At 34.6% G+C, this 20,956-nt stretch overlaps 7 protein-coding genes across 7 annotated transcripts; 2 read left to right on the forward strand and 5 right to left on the reverse strand.

The window, feature by feature from the left end:
* Positions 1–81: 81 nt before the first annotated feature.
* On the reverse strand, positions 82–6,374 carry RO3G_12891 (uncharacterized protein; the record flags this gene model as incomplete). The annotated part of the gene is made up of 9 exons (XM_067667475.1): positions 82–984; positions 1,049–2,001; positions 2,041–4,814; positions 4,869–5,134; positions 5,189–5,386; positions 5,460–5,801; positions 5,884–5,925; positions 6,068–6,305; positions 6,367–6,374. The coding sequence occupies 9 exons, from the start codon at positions 6,372–6,374 to the stop codon at positions 82–84; spliced, it is 5,724 nt and encodes a 1,907-aa protein (XP_067523576.1).
* Positions 6,375–7,169: 795 nt separating this feature from the next.
* RO3G_12892 (uncharacterized protein) lies at positions 7,170–7,989 on the reverse strand (the record flags this gene model as incomplete). The annotated part of the gene is made up of 2 exons (XM_067667476.1): positions 7,170–7,370; positions 7,459–7,989. 2 exons carry the CDS (start codon positions 7,987–7,989, stop codon positions 7,170–7,172), a joined length of 732 nt encoding a protein of 243 aa, XP_067523577.1.
* A 391-nt stretch (positions 7,990–8,380) lies between these two features.
* On the reverse strand, positions 8,381–9,678 carry RO3G_12893 (uncharacterized protein; the record flags this gene model as incomplete). The annotated part of the gene is made up of 7 exons (XM_067667477.1): positions 8,381–8,457; positions 8,513–8,639; positions 8,691–8,897; positions 9,072–9,164; positions 9,215–9,252; positions 9,387–9,453; positions 9,505–9,678. 7 exons carry the CDS (start codon positions 9,676–9,678, stop codon positions 8,381–8,383), a joined length of 783 nt encoding a protein of 260 aa, XP_067523578.1.
* Positions 9,679–10,000: 322 nt separating this feature from the next.
* RO3G_12894 (uncharacterized protein) lies at positions 10,001–10,491 on the reverse strand (the record flags this gene model as incomplete). Its single annotated transcript, XM_067667478.1, has 2 exons — positions 10,001–10,377; positions 10,428–10,491. 2 exons carry the CDS (start codon positions 10,489–10,491, stop codon positions 10,001–10,003), a joined length of 441 nt encoding a protein of 146 aa, XP_067523579.1.
* A 2,744-nt stretch (positions 10,492–13,235) lies between these two features.
* Positions 13,236–14,539, forward strand: RO3G_12895 (uncharacterized protein; the record flags this gene model as incomplete). The annotated part of the gene is made up of 4 exons (XM_067667479.1): positions 13,236–13,341; positions 13,394–13,531; positions 13,726–14,486; positions 14,528–14,539. The coding sequence occupies 4 exons, from the start codon at positions 13,236–13,238 to the stop codon at positions 14,537–14,539; spliced, it is 1,017 nt and encodes a 338-aa protein (XP_067523580.1).
* A 337-nt stretch (positions 14,540–14,876) lies between these two features.
* On the reverse strand, positions 14,877–16,738 carry RO3G_12896 (uncharacterized protein; the record flags this gene model as incomplete). The annotated part of the gene is made up of 4 exons (XM_067667480.1): positions 14,877–15,659; positions 15,719–15,960; positions 16,059–16,523; positions 16,588–16,738. 4 exons carry the CDS (start codon positions 16,736–16,738, stop codon positions 14,877–14,879), a joined length of 1,641 nt encoding a protein of 546 aa, XP_067523581.1.
* A 3,651-nt stretch (positions 16,739–20,389) lies between these two features.
* Positions 20,390–20,726, forward strand: RO3G_12897 (uncharacterized protein; the record flags this gene model as incomplete). Its single annotated transcript, XM_067667481.1, has 3 exons — positions 20,390–20,469; positions 20,581–20,588; positions 20,626–20,726. The coding sequence occupies 3 exons, from the start codon at positions 20,390–20,392 to the stop codon at positions 20,724–20,726; spliced, it is 189 nt and encodes a 62-aa protein (XP_067523582.1).
* Between the last annotated feature and the right edge of the window lie 230 nt (positions 20,727–20,956).

Raw genomic sequence — 20,956 nt, forward strand, 5'->3', positions numbered from 1 at the left:
AATAATAAAATATACAAAAAATTGCAATAAAAGAGGATATCTAACATGAATATATACAAATATCTTTTTTATACATAAAATCTAAGTTTGATTAATAGACCTAGACACACTTTCAAATAATCGTTCAATATCAGTAGCACATCGAGTAAAGGAATGATTCCAGAAACTATATCTTGGATTTTTGATTAGCTCGATAAACGTAATCAGCAATCCCCAGGGATGAGGCCGATTCACAATCAAGCGTTCCAATAACACGCGTGTAATCTGCTCCTTGACAACTTCCTTTGTGCTTTCTGCAAACAAATAAAGTATCACACAACTGAAATAGTGTGTGTGGCTATTAGGGTATCGAAGTTGGTTCGCAATAGCACTCAAGAACAGATAACGTCCTTCAGAATCGAGTTCATTCAAAAGGTATTGAAAGATTTGTATAGGTGACCCTTGATTGACAGGAATGCCTTCAGTAACACCAGTAACACCAACATAGAATACGAGCGCGTTCATCATAGATGTATTATAATTTGTATCCTCTTGTTGTTCATCTCTACCAAGACGCAGTTTTGACGGCAAAGAGGCCAGAAACTTGGCTTTATCGGTTTGTGATTTCATATATTCATCAACTTCTTGCTCCAAGTTGCCCTTCTTTAACACAGTGATATAATCAGACAAAATGTTGGGAGATTGATTGATATCTGGAAGCAAGTCAACTTTAAGATTAGGTGTGAATGGATCAGGTAATCGCATATGACGAGGAAAGGCACTAAGTATTAAATTGCGAAGTTGAATACAAGAGGCTGGAATTACGTCGCAGAAGCTATAGTGATAATCACAAAGGAATTCTGGGAAATCATGAAGCAGTACAAGCAATACGCGTAATGTTCCTCTGTAAAGCATTCTTGTCGTGTCCTTCAACTTTGCTGTACGTAAGAAAGGTCCAAGGAATTCGAATAATGATATCAAAAGTCTCTGGAAAGTAGGCCAACCCTTTTTACAAAAAAAAAATCAGAATCAATATGCATCTTTATGTGCTCTTTTATAGAAAGATTACCTTTTGATTTTCAGCCAATAATAATTTAGGCATAAACAACCTGTGAGAGATCAATTGAAGCCAAGCAAAGGTAAATCCTGGGAATTGCGAAGGCTGAAGTGTATTGAGAGTGTTACTCAATGCAGTCAGAATTGGCATGTATACTGCTTGCAATTGTTGCTCGGATGTATGGAGTTCACACAACAAGCTAGTAAAAAGCCTTAAGAATGGACGCTGGTCAAATTGTTGCTGACGTTGATCGTGTAACTGTGAGATAACAAGAACAACGATAGATAAAAACTTCGTAAATAAAGCTATTCTAGCATTGTCCGGTGTTTCTGTGGCTATTTTGTTGGTGGATGGGTTGTTAACAGGGGGTTGTGGAAGCTCCATTAAACAAACAATCAATTTAGAAAGAGCATCGATAGGTAAGTAAGTAAGGTTCACTGGTTGATTAGACACTTGCTTATGCTTAGCAGCATGTTCTACAGAAGCTTCAATGCAAATACGGTAAAAAAGTGAGGACATGTCTTCCATTTTGAATATATTTTGCTGAGAGAGTTGAGTAACAAATACTCTCAATATCTTTTCGGTGCTAGTAGGATGTTGATAAAGTCTAATCCATTCACTAAATAAAACATGCATCTGCTCACGAATTGCAATCTCTTCTTCGGACAATCCTTGAGGGATCAACGGATACTGCTGTAGTGTAACAGGTGCAGCTGATGAATTGTTGCCAGGAATAGGACATCTGCGCATTTCCTCCATCAAAATCAATACACTCTCAGGTACATTTCCTCTCAATCGACTCAATGCCTCTAAAGATGCTGCGAATTCTTGTCGAGTAACCAAAGAATTTTCTTCAATCAAACATGTACGAATCAATCGAGCAGTAAAATCAATAGCACTTACGCGACCACTATCAATTAAATTAGCTAATTCTTGGTCTTGTTCAGGAAGGTTGATAAGATTGGCTTTAATCAATGCTACAGTGACAGGTACATTGTATTTACGCTCATCATCAGCATGAGTCAGCCAAGAAGTGACGAGAACACCAACATTAGGAGAGACTTCGCACAATCTTTCCAAGAGAACAACATAGACCTCACGACCCAATTGAGTTTCACTTTTATACAGCAATTGAACCACCTTTTGAGCAAAAGTGCGTGCGGCTTCGGCTTTGTCGAAACTTGACATGGCTAATAAAGGTATCTGATGTACAAGAGTTACAATATCATGTTGCAAAGGTAAGACGCTGAAGCTAGGAACGTTGGTAACACTGATCAATTTTTCCAAATCAGTAATGTATTGAGCAAATCGCTCTAATATTTGATGTGCACTCGATTGCTGCTGCTCCAATAAAGGAGCAATGCTGTTATTATTATAACTAGAATGTAAGTCGGGATGCATGATACCTCCGCCAACATTGTTACGAACCACACGTTGCTGCTCAAACGGTAATGGTTCTACTGTCTGTCCGCCTTGAGGAGCCAATCTGGGCACATGCATAAAGTCCTCATAAATACGAAGCTGGTTGACGTGAAGACCATTAGGTTTAGGACGCAAAGGTTCAGGAAGCGTGGCAGGATATCTCGAGAGAGAAAAGATGTCCATATCGAAATAAGGATTACTGCGTTGTTGTTCTCTGTGCTTCTTACGACTGGTATAAGCATTCATCAATATTTCATCCACCTCTGCAATTACTTTTTCCATTGCGGTCTTTTCAATCACTGTGCATACCAAATCCAAATTATCTGTGGATGTCAAGATAGCAGCTTGTTCTGCAGCCACTTCGCTTAAACCATTAGTAATAAAGACGCTACGCATGTGACTAATCATGCTAGCACGGAGAGGTTCTTTACAGGTAACCATAGCTAAGCTACCTGCCAAACTTCTAGCCATCAAATGTGCTGCCTTCCTCATCTTGTTTTCATCAGATTCTACAGCAAAGTCCTTCAGGATCAATTCCCGAGTAGATACAGAGGCAATAGCTACAGACCGTTCAACAACAGGACCAATGATATCAAAGATGGATTGCTTGATCGCCTGCAACACCCAACGCTTTGAATTCGGTTGAGTTGTATACATCACAATCTGAGAGTTAAAGGTTAAGTAAGGACCCAGGTTGGGAAGTTGAATAAATTCCTCATCCATCTTATCAAGTCCGGTAGTGAGCACATTTGCTGGTGATTGTGGTATCAAGTTGGTGATTGGAGGTCTTGAGAGTGGATAAGGTGAAGTCTCACTTCTTGCAATAACTGCCGTCGTTGTCTGCTGCTGCTGCTGTTGCTGTTGTTGTTGCTGCTGCTGCTCTTTCTTTGGCATTCTATTTTTCAATATCATTGTAGGTTGAATTGAACTTAATTCAATTGACAGAGTCTTGCAAAGTACTTCAATCTCGAATTTGAGATTCAATTTGAGCTCAGCATTTTGATAAAGTTCAACCAGCAATTTGAGAATGGCCATCACCCAAGGATTAGGAGGAACGAATACATTATTCTTTTTGCCCTGCTCTAGCACTTTGCATACAAACGGAATCACTACAATCAGGCGGCTGGTATCATAACCTTCAAGAAGAAGATCTTTGAATGATATGTATTTTTGCTTGATAGGCTTGTTTTGTGCCAAAGTCATGCCACCAAGCCAAGAGCCAAGATTTTTCAATAAAGATCGCTCTGTAGATGAAGAAACAGTGTTGTCAGAATTGAGCAGAATTTTGATATTTGAAAATGTCTCTCTAAGTACATGCTGATATAACAGAGGACTATCAACAGATTTTAACAAGAGTAAATAAAGACTGTGGTAATTAGGCTCTATGCTAGCTCGCTTCACCACCAAATAGTTACTAAACCATTGATATGCAGATTGCTGTAAGACATCTTTGAGGTCGGTAGATTTGGTTTCGAGATTGTTATGAGCAACGTTGTTAATGATGAATAGAATTTTGTCCTGTGTTGCCTCACTTGGAGGTTCATATATAACATTATCACCATTCTCTTTTGAAACATCTGGTACACGTATAGCAGTAAATATGGCAGGTGCAGCTTTTGTTTTATCTTGAGAGACACTAGTTGATGTGGATGTAGACGGTAAGTTGGTAAGGACTTGACCTTCCATTATGTTAGGCTGCTGCTGCAGCGGTTGTTGCATTTGTTGCTGTTGTAATCTACCTACTTGCATAGCTGATTTTACCATATTGACTATTTCAGGATTTGTTAATTGAAGTGCTGGGGCTTGAGTTAGATGGAAGCAGTATTGTGGCCATTCTGGTAACCGCGATTGAAATTGTGTAAGAGCAGTTAAACCAAATCTGTAAATTTTGGTTCCAGGTACATGGCCCAAAGCATCAAGAACATAACGCAGAGCTAATCCCAGTGTTGCATAGGTAAATAATCGATGCTGAATAAGTTGACCAAAGAGAATACTTGTTATCGTTAATTCTTTTTCTGGATATTTGGGGAAAAAGCTATATTCATCTAGTAAATTATGAATCATACAAGCATAGATATCATTTTCTCGTGGGTCTTTTGATTGGCTGAATTTTCTAAGTTTCTCTACCATTCCCTCAATTGATATTTCCCCGCTGTAAATTTTTTCATAACATGCATTGGCCTCATCTTCAATATCCTGCTTGAAGGTTATAGTGCTAGCTGCAGATCCAGAAGCCTTTGTAGGAGCTTTCTTAGCTATACTTTCCGGTGTAATAGCAGTAATTCCTTTTTGATTTAACTTCAAATATCCTGCTTGAATCTCACGCAATACTTCTTGTTCATTAGCATCAAGCCCACTAAATTGGATGTTTTAGCATTCATTGTACAAACTATTCACCTTATCACTTTACCTGTCAGCAATTAGCTTTATAAACACATTCACTACATCTATAGACAAAGGGACAGTAACAGGGGCTGACTGTGTCTCCTGTCTTGCTAATTCGGCTCTAATTTTACTGCTTAAAAATGCCAGACAGGCTTTAGAAAACACTTCGCCATGTTCTTTGGTTTTATCTTGCAGCCATTTTTCAAGGTTTAAATATTCTCGGCGAGTTGCTAGCGCAGCCAAATCAATAGTGAATAAAAATGGTTGTAAATCAAGTATGATGGGTAAAATCTACATACATGAAAAATATTTAATATACAGTTTGTTTCTATTTCTTTTCCTTACCTTTAATTCGTGAACAAAAGCCAAAATTCTTGTTAAAGCAGTAGGATCATTGTTGTATAATTCAACAATATTCTTTTTGAACAACTCAGGTTTTGCTTTCCAAAATTTAGTAAACACAAACACACTGCTTGCGTTTCCTGTAAAGTAATATACGATAAGCCTTGCAAACAAGTCTTCATGCACCTTATTTGCGATGGGCTACAACAATTAAACATTAATATCCGAACCATTATCAATATTACTATTATTCTGTATCGCACTTAATACTTACATCTATCTGCAGCAAACCCATAAACACAAGCTCAGGGCTCTTATTAACAATCATTTCCAAAAAGACCTTGATATCATCGCTTACGGCGGTGTCTGCAAGCTTGACTACACATTCAATCAAGTCTAGAGAGTTTAATTGTTCTTTTACGAGTTGATTAGCCAGAGCACGGTTGGCAGCATTGGCACTAGCAAAATCTTCAACCTCAATGACTTTTCTTTTTGAACAAGCAGGCAAGTTCACATAGTCAGTAGGAGCATTGGCCATTTGGTATAGTGCGCTTAATTGTCCCTTCAAGTTTGTCCACTGTCCAAAAAATATGTTTGCTGGAAAAGGATCGTTTCCCTAGAAAAAAAACAACAACGTAAGCCTCCTCTCCTTTTTTTTTATTTTTTTTTTTTTTTTGCAAAGCCTTTTTTATTATTACCTGTTTACAACATCTCCAAGCAGTTACTAGCATATCGAGTCCCTTTGAATCATAAAGAAAAAAGTGTTCATAATCCAAGCATTGAAAAACTTTTATCCAGTCCAATGTAGGACTCTGCGCGCGTATAAATGTATAAGAAAAAAAAGAAAGAAAACCAGATTGTTGATACTACCTTTTCATTTACACCCATAACAAAATTATCTATTCTCCAAGTCATCGAATCCTTTGTAGTAGAACCAACACCTGTCATGTTGGTATGCGTTCTAGCCATACAGCCGATAGTTTCAGCTACTTCTTTTTCGGTGATTTCGGAAGCTGCTGAAAGCAATTCTTGAACTTGACTTATGGTATTGCAGCATTCATAGCCTCCTTGCAAAATCATTTTGCAAATGAAGCCTTCGGTCTGTTCAGCATCTTTATTGCTACGAAAAAAAAAATACGTGTTTTAAAGAAAGTAATTTTTAAACATAATGTGATGCTTACTCAGTCATTGCTTTTCTTTTTATATAAACTAAAAACTTTTAATAAGCAGTTAGAAATAAATCAATCGCTCATATTCTGTAAGTTACTTATTAATTCTGCGTATTTTTTTTATTTCCTCCTAAATTTAAAAAAACACGAAAGAAAAAAAAAATGCGGATATTTTTTTCTTGGAAAACAAATCGGGATATGAATAACGAGGAAGGTATATTCAATCAGATTGCACGTCGTACTCAACTGCTTAGGGCAGCACAGTGAAATCAGTAGCTGATAATTTCAATCCACGCTTTTTCTTCTTTCAGATGTCAGGTATTAATGATCCAATTCATTCAATGCAAACTTAGTTAATATAGGTAATTGATACATTTGAAGATATGTTTCTGTTATTCATTCCATACTTTAATCTCCTGTCTAGTACAAGATAGCTAGTACTTTTTTATTGTTATCAAAAAGTACGAAAGAATAATGAAGTGATTGAATTTTTATTATTATTTACATTTTTACATAAAAAGACAAATAATTCTATACACAAATAATGTTGCATCAATGCTTTATACTAATGCCTGATCTTGCATAAAACATGATAAGCCTCAATTTAAAGCACTCTTCGAATAAGCTATCTATAGGCCTAGCTATTTTCAGACCCAAACGGACATGTTTTATAAATGCATAAAAATCACAAACAGCTACTATTCTATTTCGACAAGCCTGGTCAATGTATTGCCAATTGGTTTCTTGTTCCTTCAGCTTAAAACGAAACAACTGGGCTCGTTTATCCAGCTTAGCATTGCACCCAAAACACCTGTCTAGATTCGGACGAAATCGATCGACGAACGTAGATCGTGTTGTAGGCTGTTCTTTTTGTGCGACATGTTCAATAAAGCACGATTGATGATCAATCGAATCAAGTAATCGTTTTGCAACTGACTTAGAGAACCCGGAACGCAAACAAGGTTGTACGTCCATTGAGAAGCATAGCTTGAGAAATGAAAGTCGATGAAGACAGTCTATGGGTGTCCTAGGTGCTGCTTCCACAAATTCTTTAAATAAATTCAACCACCCTCGATCGATCACATCATCCATCAATTCTCTCACTGTCTCGCTTTTTTCCTTTTCTGTTTGACTCTCGAGTTTTTCTCGCAACTCCTTTAGTTGGGCTCTTTCATTATCCAACTCTTCTCGCGCCAACTTCAATTCTCTCGTTGCATTCATTAGCTTTTGTTCCACCGAATAACGCTTCTTTTTCTCTTTGGAAACCATGGCATTAGCCTGCTCGAATAACTGACGAGACAGGTTCTCCAGTTCATGCTCGACTTGAGCCCTTTGCTGTTCTGCTTCTTGTAATCTTTCAATCTGATCAACATATTTTTTATTTAATACTGTAAGATCTTGACGAAGCTCCTCTAGCTTTAATGCCTGTTTTTGTACGATGGTCGCATGAAATAACTCTGAATGTGGAGGAGCATGAGTGGACGATTGTATACTGCTCAAGGTGGATACAGATGATGAAAACGATGGTGTTGAAAGTAACGGGCTATTATAAGCAAGCGAAGGTGGGGCAAGTAATGATTTTGTATTCTCTTGTTGAATGATAGTATGATTCTGCTGTATTGTTTCCCAAGCCATATTTATTATAAAGAAAGAAGAAGAAAAAAAAGTTTGAATATGTCCTATGCTGTTAAATCGGAAAATTTATTAAAATATCCCAAAAGTGAGTATCTTTGAAGTATTTCAGATGTAATTCATGTTTATAATTGTCTTTGGATGCACAATTTAGTCTAGATACTTTTTACTTACGAATGCAAAAAGTTTCATCTTAACATGTAAACTTAATTGTTCTACTTATAAACAGAACACTACATGCTTAAAAAAGATTAGAAATGAACAGGAATTTATGTATGCTTTGCTTAATTCAACATAAGATCAATACGTTTTTGTATATTTCCTCACGAAATGTAGCTGTAGAAAAACACATTGTGTGAGCGTAAAAAGAAAACGAATGTTTCAAAGGATTTATTTAGTTTTTCTTAAAGATTGCCTTTATCTTTTGCTGTAAGCTTTCATGAATAGGGTACGGCCCACTCATTGCTTGTTCTACAAAAACAAGAGGTTAATAATATACAGGGATAAAAAAAAATCAATGCCTTACCAAAGAAATCATTTAGTGATTTTTGAACATCTTTAACTAACGTCAGATTTTCACCCAAGACATCAACAATAGTAACCATATGCTCAACAAATGCTGTACTGTAAGGTCCTTGAGTCAATTTCAATAACTAATAGTAAAGTTAGTGTATATATCAATATAACAAAAGAGGGAAACTTACTCGTTTTAAAAAATATATAATGACACTATCATCTAATTCTGCTCCTTCTTGGCCAAAGTATTTTAATACTGGAATAGCATAATTCAACTGTACTAAATAAAGCATGCGATCCACCCATGTTCTTTGTAAGGCCATTTGAATCTCAGGAGCAAAATTAGAGTACTTATGTTTGATACACTTCTTGATCACTTCAAATACAACAGGTTGCTGTAATTTATGTTTATTTGCTATTTCATCTAATACAAGATGAAGTGTAGGAGTCTCTGTTGTACGAAAGTATGTCTCAAAATAAGTGGTCTCAATCGCCATATGCTCAATCCAAAGCAAGAGCCCCATGGCTCCCGCTGGATATTGAAGAGCGTTCTTTATGTAATTTATTACTCCTGTAATACTGCCTACTGATGTCTTTGGTGCTAGCGCTGTATAAAGCTCTTTGTAAACAAGCTGTACGTGAGATAATTCTTCTTTTTGTGTCTATTATTGAATGGTTAAAATCTCTTTTTTCTTTCACTCGTTCTCTTTACTTCTAATGGATGCTGTTCATTAATAGTTGTTGCATAAGCTATTAAGAATGTTATATCATCTACCATATCTACTCTAATAACTGATCCATATTGAGGAACGTATAATGAACTGAGTAATTTAACTAAAATTATTATGAATATGAAGAAGTAGATAGAATATTATTCTATTTACTTGTAAGATCATAGTTGTATAAATAGTGCGCGGGAGGTGGATTTTGAGATAAATAGGGTCTTTTCAGCTATTCTTAGGTTGTAAGTAAATATAGTAGAATATAACCCATCGTTCTTACTGCTATTAAATCAGCTGGTGTAATGCGTGGACTATTGAGTATTGTAGTGATTATTTTTGATATTTCCAAAGGAGAACTTGAGGTGAGAGAACTAAATGAATCAACGAAAGCCTTGTGTCCATTTCTACCAGCTGCTAATTCTAGTTCTCTTTTTAATTTTGTAAAGGAAACCATGCCAAATTCATCCTGCAATCTTTTTATCAATGTTTGTGCATAAATATAACTTTCTTCTCTTTCACAGCATATTTTCTATTATATGTAAATTAACCGGTATATCTCTAAAATTATATATATTTTACCACAAAGCTTTGAATAACATCATCAAATTCTGTATCATCTTTTGTAATTAACTCTTTCAATATATTTTCCAGTATCAAGTCATACACTTTAATAAAAGTAGAAGATGTTCTTAATTTAGCTATTTCCTCTTGATATCCTGCTTCTGATATTCTCTTCAAAAAAAAGTTAATATATGCATATACAAAAAAATTACAAATCAGCTTACGAGTATTGCAAAGTTTAAAAAGGAGCAGCTTGGATACTTCTCAAGTAATTCATACATAGTTTGTCTCCAGTGAGAATCTTGAATAAGAACATCTAACCACGCAAATGTAATATGACTTTTATCACGCATAAAGACATCGTCGCAGCGATTAGGATCAAACCGCTCCTTCAATTGTTGTCTTATGGCTCTTCTCAATATACTGTCACTGTCAAGGCCAACACTATCAACAGAGGCAGCAGTGACATTACACATGGAAGGAATGCCAATGTAAGATTCTGATAATAAATTGACTGCTTCTAAGGGCGATCCACCATGATTTATATATTCAAGAATACCGTCATTGTATATATTTTGTTCAAGTAAGGCATCTATTCAATTGTTAGAAAAGAAAGAAATTAAAACAGCCAGCCATATTTACCTGTCTGAGTTAATGTCTTTTTATGTTCTTCAGGTGTGGAAATTCTTAATGGTTGTGATTGCATTTGTGAAATTTTAAAAAATAGAAAGAAAGACGCGTTTTTTTTTTAAGTGTCAAAAAACTTTTTCAAGGGCGGAGAATAAACACAAGGTGTTCAGCTTCACAATGAACTTAAAACAATATCGTTTTTTTAATAAATTGTAAAATATAACTATTTGATACATCTGTAGAGAGAGCCTAGTATACTTAAATCCCCATCAAATTATCGGTTCTTATGAAATCCGCCGTCTTTCTTTTGTTTTTTGTTTTTCTTTGCTGGTACGTAATAAAAAAAGATCAGAATGCGAGCTTGTCAATACATTTAGGAATATGGGTATACCTCATTTCCTTCTATCTAATTGATATAACAAAGTAGATTGTTAGTTAAAGGAGATGTTGTCTTATAGTTTGTTTAGACATATAAACCTACTTCTTTTCTGAGCTTTTCTAAACCTGCTTTTTTGGTTGTATTTTTGTACAAGGTTTTTTCTGCTGCAAAGGACGCAGACGACTCAATGAAGGCAGACTGTCTTCTTTTTGTCATGTTTGTATAAGAAAAAAAAGAAAGAGAAGGAATTCTTTCAGGGCGCAGCAATCAAAGAAATTAACCAAAGCTGTTGAAACTACCATGCACTGCACCCAAACCTTATTATTCAAGTCAATAAAGATAAACCTTTTTTGATGGTGGTAATTCTATGAAATGAGTGAAAATTCGGATTCCAATAGTAAAAACCTGATTTTTATATCAGAAAAAAGTTTGAAAAAAATAGATTTTAAATCTATAAAAACAATCAAAAGTAACAATATGTTTGTTGAATAAAAGCACATTGTATTTTTTAAAAAAAATAACTATTTTCTATTGTGCTATATGTTGTCATACAAGATTACAAATTGGGTAGACCATCCTTTTTCAATTTCAATGCAATGTTTTTTAAATTCAACAAAAATCCAAAAAGCGTATAAGCTTGGAAACCCACGTGATAGAGTTGTGGCGTTCTCTTTTCAAACATTCTTCAGCTCTCACGTCGTATTTCCAAATTATCAACGAGATGAGTTTGTCCTACATATTGAAAAGTTTATAGTTGCAAAGTATGATAGAAAAACCCTTTCTAAATATAAATAAGGTTGGAAAAGACATTTTAAAACTATTATAAACTTATTTAATCACAAGTGCGGAAGGAGTGTTGATGGTAATTGGTCGAAAGCTATTGATTCTGTTTTGAAAACAAGTAAATCGATACTTACGTCTACTACAACCTCATCCAATTAAATAACAATGAAGGAACAGAAATGAGCCGTTCTTGACATGTTTTCAATAGTAAGGATTTTGGTAAGTGGGTACTTTTTACTGGTACAATTGTAGAATAAGCAGTCCATAAATATCACATTCAATCCATAAACTTTGATCGCCTCTGAACTAGAGGAAACCAAGACAATCAACGCCAAACAATAAAACATATTTCTTCCGAGTTAAAAGTTACCTAAGCTCATCTATGATACCTAAGAGGGCCATGGGTATTCACAGAAATACATTTAGTCAATTTGCTAATCCTATCAAAGAACTTGACAATAAACGGGTTCAGGAAAATGCTATATCTGCATCAAACTTGTTCCAATATATTAAACCATTAGATATCAGTGCTCGACAAACGCACAGTAAACAATAACAAAACATTTAATTCGTAACGAAATCCAGCTCTAACTCTCATCTTTTTTTTTTTGGGTACAACAGGGAAGAAAGTATTTGGAAAGGAGAATAGCATAAGAAGAATAGAGGCTAGTGAATGTTTTCAAGTGTAATAAGCGTATTAATATTTGATTATGTTATTTAATAAACCTTTTATTAAAAGATGAAAATACATGAATGATAAAGTGTCACTGAACATTTACTGAAGTATATAATTAAATCAATTGACTATGCAGAAAATAACAAGGATAGGAAGAATGATATGCAATGACTGCAATTGCTTTAGTGTTAGAATTGAGGCCTTCCATCATTATTTTGTTAATACAGCCTTTACCCTTTATAGCCTAGATCCTTGAATTGCATTCTTTTGATTGAAGACGGAAAAAAAAGAAGTATGGCCTTTAGAATAAAATATGGCAGAATATAGAAAAATACATTAAAGACAAATCCTTTGTTATGGAGTCTGAAGATAATGAAAAGCTTCATAATGAATTTAGAAAGGCATTTACGAAAGAAGCAGCAAAAGTAGTTTCTTGAGATACTTGGTATACATCAAGAACTTACTTATTTACTCAAACTGCGAAATCAGATTTGAAACAAGCCAACTTATGAATTAGCAGAGCAGTGGTTGAATATTTGAATCCGAGGGTAAAGGTTTGTCAGATGATAGTAGAGAGCGCGAGGAATGTGTAAGCATGTTCTTTTTTTTTTATCTGTTGAGATTTTCAGAAAGAGTACAATGTGAATAAAATTTCTTCAAGTTTGCGTGTCAAGTATGTACATGTTGAAATGGTATTATTGATCACCCTAAGATGGCAGTAGCAGCAAATACACAAGATTTTACATGCATCTGAACAAATACAAGCTGATTACCAACAGTTTGGGTCGCATTGTTATATGTTGCACTGTAGCTCACAAGTCAATATCAGTCAATTAAGACTTGTAGGATTTTAAGCTGCTTTATATAACGTAGGTGATACAAAAATAGCAAGGAAAGTTGCAGGTGAACTTTTTTAAAAATAGTAATTTCCCTTAATTTCTTGTACAACTTTTTTTTTTCTTCCTAAATTTAAAAACTATAGATGAGTGAAAGACAATCCAAGTCGACCCAAGACAAGCATGAGCGCATATTAAACGAACTTGCCAAGAAACCTGGTAATGACCTTTGTGCAGACTGTGGAACTAAAAGTAAGCAACAAAGACATAATATATATTTGATTGTAAACTTATTTTTGCCAAGATCCTCGTTGGGCCTCCTATTCACTTGGTGTCTTCCTTTGTATTCGTTGTGCTGGTATTCATCGAAAAATGGGGACTCATATTTCTAAAATAAAATCCATTACAATGGATCAATGGAGCTCGGAACAAATAGAAGTAGGTAATTCAATTATTGAAAGAGAAAAACAATAATAACAACAATACATAGATGATGCGCAATTCAGGGGGAAACACGACAGTTAATAGCATTGTCAATCCAAGTAATCATTCGATGCCTATAGCTTCAGATGATGACCAGTAAAGTTGTATAAAAAATGAGAAAACTCAAGCTGACGTAAAACAATAGTTCACTAGAGAAGTACATTCGTGCTAAATGGGAAAAGCGTTTATTTATGACACCAAAAAAGGTAACTTCGGCAATGATCCAAACACCACCAAAGAGGTCTTCTTCTGTCCCTATTTGTATGCAACCAAAAGACGATGTATTGATACAAACATCTAGTATACACCAGCAGTCACCTATCCTAATGAACCATCAACAGCAAGCTGTGCTCACAGAAGAACAAAAAATAGACCAACTTGTCAAATTAGGATTTACAGATAAAAGTATGAATATAGATGCTCTTCGTAGAGCAGGCGGGAATGTTGATATCGCAACTACTGTTTTAAATGAAGCAAGAACAAACAACATGTTTGCTCAAAACAACCTCTTTTCACCACAACAGTCGATGGGTTTTGCTCCACAACAACAAATGGTTAACAAAGGATTCAGCCAACAATCTCAACAGCCAGTCAACCTGGGATTCAATCAGCAACAGCAGCAGCAGACACCGCAAATAGCTAGTGCAGCATTTAACCCACAACAACAGCAATCGGCACACACAGGATTCACTCAACAACAGCAACAATCACAGCAATTGGTGAACACAACATTTACTCATCAACCGCAACAAATAGCTAACGCAAGCTTCGCTCAGCAACAGACCAATGCTCCTTTCCCTGTACAACAAACAGCTACATTCCCTTTCGCTGCCCAACAGCAGAATACAAACTCTCCTTTTGCACAACAGCAACAACAACAACCAAATGTTACTGCTCCTTCAGTATCAATCAATGTAAACGACCCATTCGGGTTAACATCTAATCATTTTGCTAGTATACAATCTAACAATATGCCTTCTGGAAGCACAGGTAAGTTTTTTTTTTAGATAAAGATTAATTTACATTTTTTTTCTTTAAAGCCTTCAACCCAATGATGAATAATAACGTATTTCAACAACCACAAACAGCACCTAGCTCCCCCTTTCAGCATCCTGCTGCTACTAGTAACCCCTTCTCACAAACAAATGGATCTTTTAATATGTACAACCACCCAGCCAACAACTCCTCGCCTTTTATAAGCCAACCTCTGAACAACATAGCTCCAAATCCTTGGACGCCAAATAATTACTTTAATTAAATAAATGATGAGATTTTTCTCTTTTTTTTTTATTGTGTAAACAAGTTTATCCTAAACTCCATTGGGTGCTTAGCCAATTAAAGGTAGTAAAAGAATTCTCTGTTGAACAGATAGGAGGGTTATTTCTACCACTTCTAGGCATAGAAATAGAAGTCATGTCTTCCCCAGAATAAAATGATGCCATCTTGCCATAGCCCTGAACGCTAATCACACGATACTGTGTAAGACCTAACAACCAATTCTCCATATAAGCACTATTGACTCCTGGTTGCATTCTAGCCTTGTTGATTTCCTTCGGATCCTCTACTTCAATATACTTTGCAATCTGTTCTGGCTCTATATGTTCAATAGGTAACCCAGTGATCACCATACTCGAAGATTCAGCAATATCTTCATCAAGATATTTTTTGGCCAAATCTTTGTTCTCATTTAATGAAACAAACTCGTTGCGTAAATGAGCAGAGTCGGTTACCAAGAAAAAGACAATACGCTTGTGGTGAGCCTTTCGCTTGAATTTGGCCAAGTCGCCAGCACACTTTAAAAAGTGTCCCCATTTTTCCAAGCCATTAAGATCGTATTGTGGATTAGCCAATGCATTGTCGTCTGTTCTGATTTGAATACCGATGCTAAGAACACTCTCCATTTCAAACAAGCTCTTGTATGCATTCAAGAAGCGTCTTGATCCAATAGTAGGACGGAATAAGAAGTCAGTGATACATTTGAATGCGTTTTCTTTTGTTAATCCCATCTTGTTGAGTATCTTTTTATATTTTTGAGATATTTGAAAAGTACGAATGATGAAGCCACGATTAGAACGCACTTCGACATACTATAAAAAGAAAAGGATTAAATCTAATTCCCTCCCATCTTGGATTGATTTTGTTTTACCGTTCCATTCCATAAGTCTTTAAGCTCTGTATTTCCACCATCAGGAAACATAGTAGCAGTAAGATCTTTATATTTTCTATTCAGTAAATCAACTTTCTGATATCCAAGCAATGGGTTCTCTTCATCGTTAAATAGCAGTTCCATTTCTTTTGGATCGTGAGACCATTCAATATGAGGTCTTTCCCAAATATCCTCCAAAGGCAAAGGGTTCATTTCTGCCCAATTTAACAAGTAGGCTCTGTCTGTCAATAAAGCATAAAAAAAGGTCGAAATCATGCCTAATAGGTGACGAGTGTTAGAGGGACAAGCAGTTGTATACATTAATTATCATTATTTTTACCTCCCATTCTGTCTGCTAATCCACCACAACCTCTATTACTATCCTTTGGCACCTCTTTACATAGATAAGAGATAAACCTGGGCCTTTCCTCTACTTTAATATCGCTAGGAAACTCATCCTTCTTATATTTTTCCAAAATATTCATATTCTTTTTGTGAAGCTTAATATATTTCTCTTGCCAGTTGCCACATTCACCGTCTTTGTTATATTTCCACTCATCCGTAAATCCGCCTTGGGTTTCGTCATACTGTTTGCAATAGTTTTCATATTCATCTCTGGATGCATACCCAACAGCCTGTAGTAAGGATGAGTGAGGAGAAGGAGGTGCATATGAACCGTCTGTTGGCTTTTCAATCAAGATTTCATTAGGTAACTGACACTGTTCCTTTTGAGCGATAAAGGCTGGTATATTGTTGTCATGCACACTTGTATTTACATTATCTTCATTTTTTCTATGCATAGTGCCTGCATGTTTATCAAAAAAAAAATGATTAGAGCAAAGTGTATTTAAATATTTTCTTGTTTTTACTTGGGTGAATTAAAGAATAACCTGCCATCAAGATGATGGCAAGTAAGCTAATGACAGTTAAACCTTTTGCCAACTTGTATTTAACCAGTAAGCTTCCTTTGATTTCATTATTTCCGGTTTGAAGCCTTTTATAGGGTATATCAACCGCCATATATATTGTTGATCTTTTTGTTGAAGGATAAAAAAAAGCAGTAATAAATCATAAGTAGGTTTTATTATTTGTACTACCAAGACTCAAACATTACGTATTGCCGTAAATAGAAAAAGGAGACTTCCTTGTATTCCATTTCACTAAATAGGCAGTGTCATGTCGTATTTCCTTGACTATACATAAAACAATAACCTATTGTTCACATCACATCTATCAATGGAAATTTATTTTAGTTTTTTTTAAAAAAAAAGCAAGTACAGTTCTTCCGGAACTAACCTGCGGATTTATAAAAATAAATTGCAAAAGTAGACATCAATTTGTGATTTATCCCTTTTATGGAAATTGCTTTAATAACCTTTAGCGTCCTTTCAAACATCTCTTCGACTTTAAATACAATATGTTTCAATACAAAAAAAGCAATGTTTTCTTTCCCATCTTTCTACAAGCTTGAATACTATCGATGCCATGTCGAGATGTATCGAAAGTCATCAGACATCTCTCTCTAGCTTACTTTTTTGAGATTTTTTTTTTTTTACATATTATTTTTTTACTTGCGAACCGCCCTTCTTATCATGATGTATATCTTATAAGGCAGCAAAGCTTTACATATACCTTTTTGTATTTCATTCTTTTTATAATCCCTTGGCATTTACTTTCATGCAATGTATTCTGCTAAATAAGTACTATTTTTGTACCTGAGGACTAAAATCTGCCAGTTATATTTATAAACACGAAATCACAGTTACTATGAAGAAGTGGAGCTTATGGATTGATGCAATAAAATGAAAAAATCAAATTTGAATGATTAAAATTTCTAATATTAACAAAGGCACAGCAGAGAATATGGTAATAGGTTTCCTAAGCCACATCTTAAAATATCTGTTCTACAGCTATCATTGTAAATAGTTGGTTTATATGGAAATGAGAGTAAAATGCGGTACTAGGAGTGGATACCTACTACATTCTTGGTCTCGTCTTTGTTAATGTTCGAATTGAGAGACACATCTACCTCAATCTCCGTTGACTCCGACTTGACAACAGACATAACTTTTTACACAAGTGAATTAGCTCAATCCAACCAATCAAAGTCTTGGAATAAAAATCCAAATGCTACTCAATAATATATTCTACCCTTAAAAAAACGGTATAACAAACAATCAGGTATACAATTTTTTAAAGAGAAACAGGTTTTGTATACTTCTAGTGTGATCAAAGTAATACGACTTCAGCTGATTATAATATGATGTAATATAGTTATTGATAATAAAAGCGTATTTTTTTACCAAGTATAACCTCAAACTGCTTTTGTTTATAGTAATAACTAAAAAATAAGAAAACTCTTTCCCGGAATTCAATCTTACAAAACCGAAGTCGATAACATAATTATAGCATATAAAACAGCTTTAGGCGTAACACATGCTTGTACGATCATCATTGTAGAATTAATAAATTTGATACCTGAACTTATGCGCTTTTCCCATGTTCTCTTGATGTACCAATGACTCAACAATATACCGGTTAATTTACTAGAGGCTTTACGAATAGCATATATAAACTATTTTCGTCTGCATTATCCTTTCAATTTTGGCTTTATGGAAGGCTGGAATTGCTTCAGTTAATAAGTTGGCATCTTTAATACCAGTTACGTCGATCAAGGTAGTATTTTCTGTTTCCATAAATAATGGGCGAATCATAAAAGACAATTGATCATTAATAAACATCACTAAAAATGGAACTGATAAAAGAGGTCCCATTTTTCATACAGGCATAAAGTACTTATCGTTTGGTATTTGACTTTGAGCAAAAATAGATGCTTTAAGGACACAATATTCCTGGAGGCAATCTTGTCTCGAGCATATAGCGAATTTTTACAAAGCTAAATAGGATTTCAACTTTACGAACGATTTTTAGACAAAAGAACCATGAATAACTATGCTAAAGTCGCAGATTGATATTTAAATACCCTAAGATTGACTTGTCAAAAATCGAGCTTTTGACAGTGGAGAGTAATTACCCAAAGACAGATTCAAACGTCTAAAAGATTGACATAATTTAAAGAGATAAGACAAAGTCAACAAAGGTTACTCATTCTGACTAACAGTTATTGAGTTCAAAGTGGTTAAAATTGCTTAAACTAGTTTATTGAGAAGAGGTAAAGATATATAAATGTGTGTTTTCCACACTTTTTTTTAACGTCTGCAATTATGGTTTTAAGGTGTTTAACACGCTCCTTCTCATGTGTAGTCACGGATTTTAATGAATACAAATGGCGATATATCGTTACAAGAGACTAAGGGAGAGCTGATTAGAAATATCTTGCCATCCTCTTTTATAATAGCCTTGTGATCTATCACACCAATTATGATATAGCCGAAGTTTACTAGTCCGTATCATTTTACTTTGTTCTCTTTTTTTGGGAAAATAAATTCTGATTTATCTATACAAGTAAAATCTAGAAATTCATCTTGTGCCAACAGTATCAACGATGTTAACGTTGAACTGAGAAAGAAGAACACTAAGACCATATTAAGGAATAGAAAGAGATATGAAGCACACTACATAAAGCTTTTTTTTTGTTCAGTATACACTGATACTACACTCAGGGGTTAACTAGAAAAATACCAAGCTGATATAAATAGGTATTTAAGACACAAGGTTATTTAAACTCGAATATAAAATTCAAAGACAAGGATAAGTTAGTGCTGGAACACTACTAGGAATTCTGAATACAATACTTTTATCTCACAAACACACTTTACAAGACACAATACTATTTATATTTAAATAATAAACTTTAAACTAAAAGACGTATAAATGAAATATAACTGGCAGAGAATATATATATATAATTAATTCGAGGTATTCATACCTTTCCAGAATACTGCGATTACTATTCAGTAATTCATACAAGAGTTTATTTATATTTATCTATTACTTTAACTCATGACAGGCATTTTCAAATATTCAGTAAAGTAAGAGTGAAAGTACTGTACTTGGGTATTTGTCAAAGTCACTTTTCCTCTTCCCAGGGGACTTTCGATCGTTCGATCGATAAATACCTCTCTGGTTTGGTCATTGTAGTCTTTGTAGATGTTGCTTCCTGCAGATTTGACCACTTCTATAGTATTTATTGCCATATCCTTTGTGGTGGCTCCTTTCTCTGCTGGTTTGAGACTTAAGTAGGATTTCTGGCTTGTAATGGTTTTAAGAACTACGTTGGAATTAGTGATTTCAGTTAACACTCTTTCCAATGGATCGAAAACTCGCTCTCCATCCTTATTGTAGACATTCTCGTGTTCATCTTAAAAAAAACCGTGTTTTAATCATATTATTTAGCTAAGGAGTAAAAGAAAGAAATAAAACGTTTATATCATAGTCGGCAAGTATCTTCAAGAAACGCCAATTCGGCTTAGTCAAAATACGACAAAGTAATTTTCCGAAAACGATAATCATTTCACAACAAACAGCCAACCATTTTTTAGCTAGTGCTATTTATTCTCAGAGAATCGACATTTATTTTTCTGAAATCACCATTTATTTTTTCAAAACGGACATCTACCAGCCGCACTGTATATAGCAAAAAAAAAAAAAAAAAAAAAAAAAAAGATGATGAATAATCTCATGTTTACAATGATTGTGTGTTTGACAATAATGGGAATACAAAATCACAAAGTCGGTATTGGAACACTATTATATTCACGATCGGATGATTTTGGTGTCCTTGCTGATAGGTAACAAAATTAACGAAGTAGATTAATAACAAAATCAAATTTATCAGTTTTATTTGACCTTGAGAAAAAAAAAAGATTTAAAAGTAAATATATTTTTATAATTACAACAAGTAACACTGGTTAGTTTATATTATGTAATAGATACATTTGATATAGCTCGATTGGCCAAAAAGAAAATGACATTAACTAAAAGACAGACTGTTACTCAAACAACGATGAGTTGTGTTTCTAGTATCGGACAATTCGATCAAAAATGATAAACTTGTGTTCCCTGTTAAATCCTTGGATGATTTAAATATTACTTGTGTACCACAAAAATTAAATGTATTTATTGAAGCTTATGTTTTGCACATCCAAAGGACAAGAAAAGAATATACAGCAAATTTATTAAAGCTGAAATTAATTTTTTGTAATATACACCTAACCTGATAATAGAAGCTCTTCATGAATTATTAAAAATAGGCCATTAAAGCAAAAAGGGGAGGAT

The sequence above is a fragment of the Rhizopus delemar genome, genomic scaffold (genome assembly GCF_000149305.1).
Source record: "Rhizopus delemar RA 99-880 supercont3.11 genomic scaffold, whole genome shotgun sequence".
Lineage (NCBI taxonomy): Eukaryota > Fungi > Mucoromycota > Mucoromycetes > Mucorales > Rhizopodaceae > Rhizopus > Rhizopus delemar.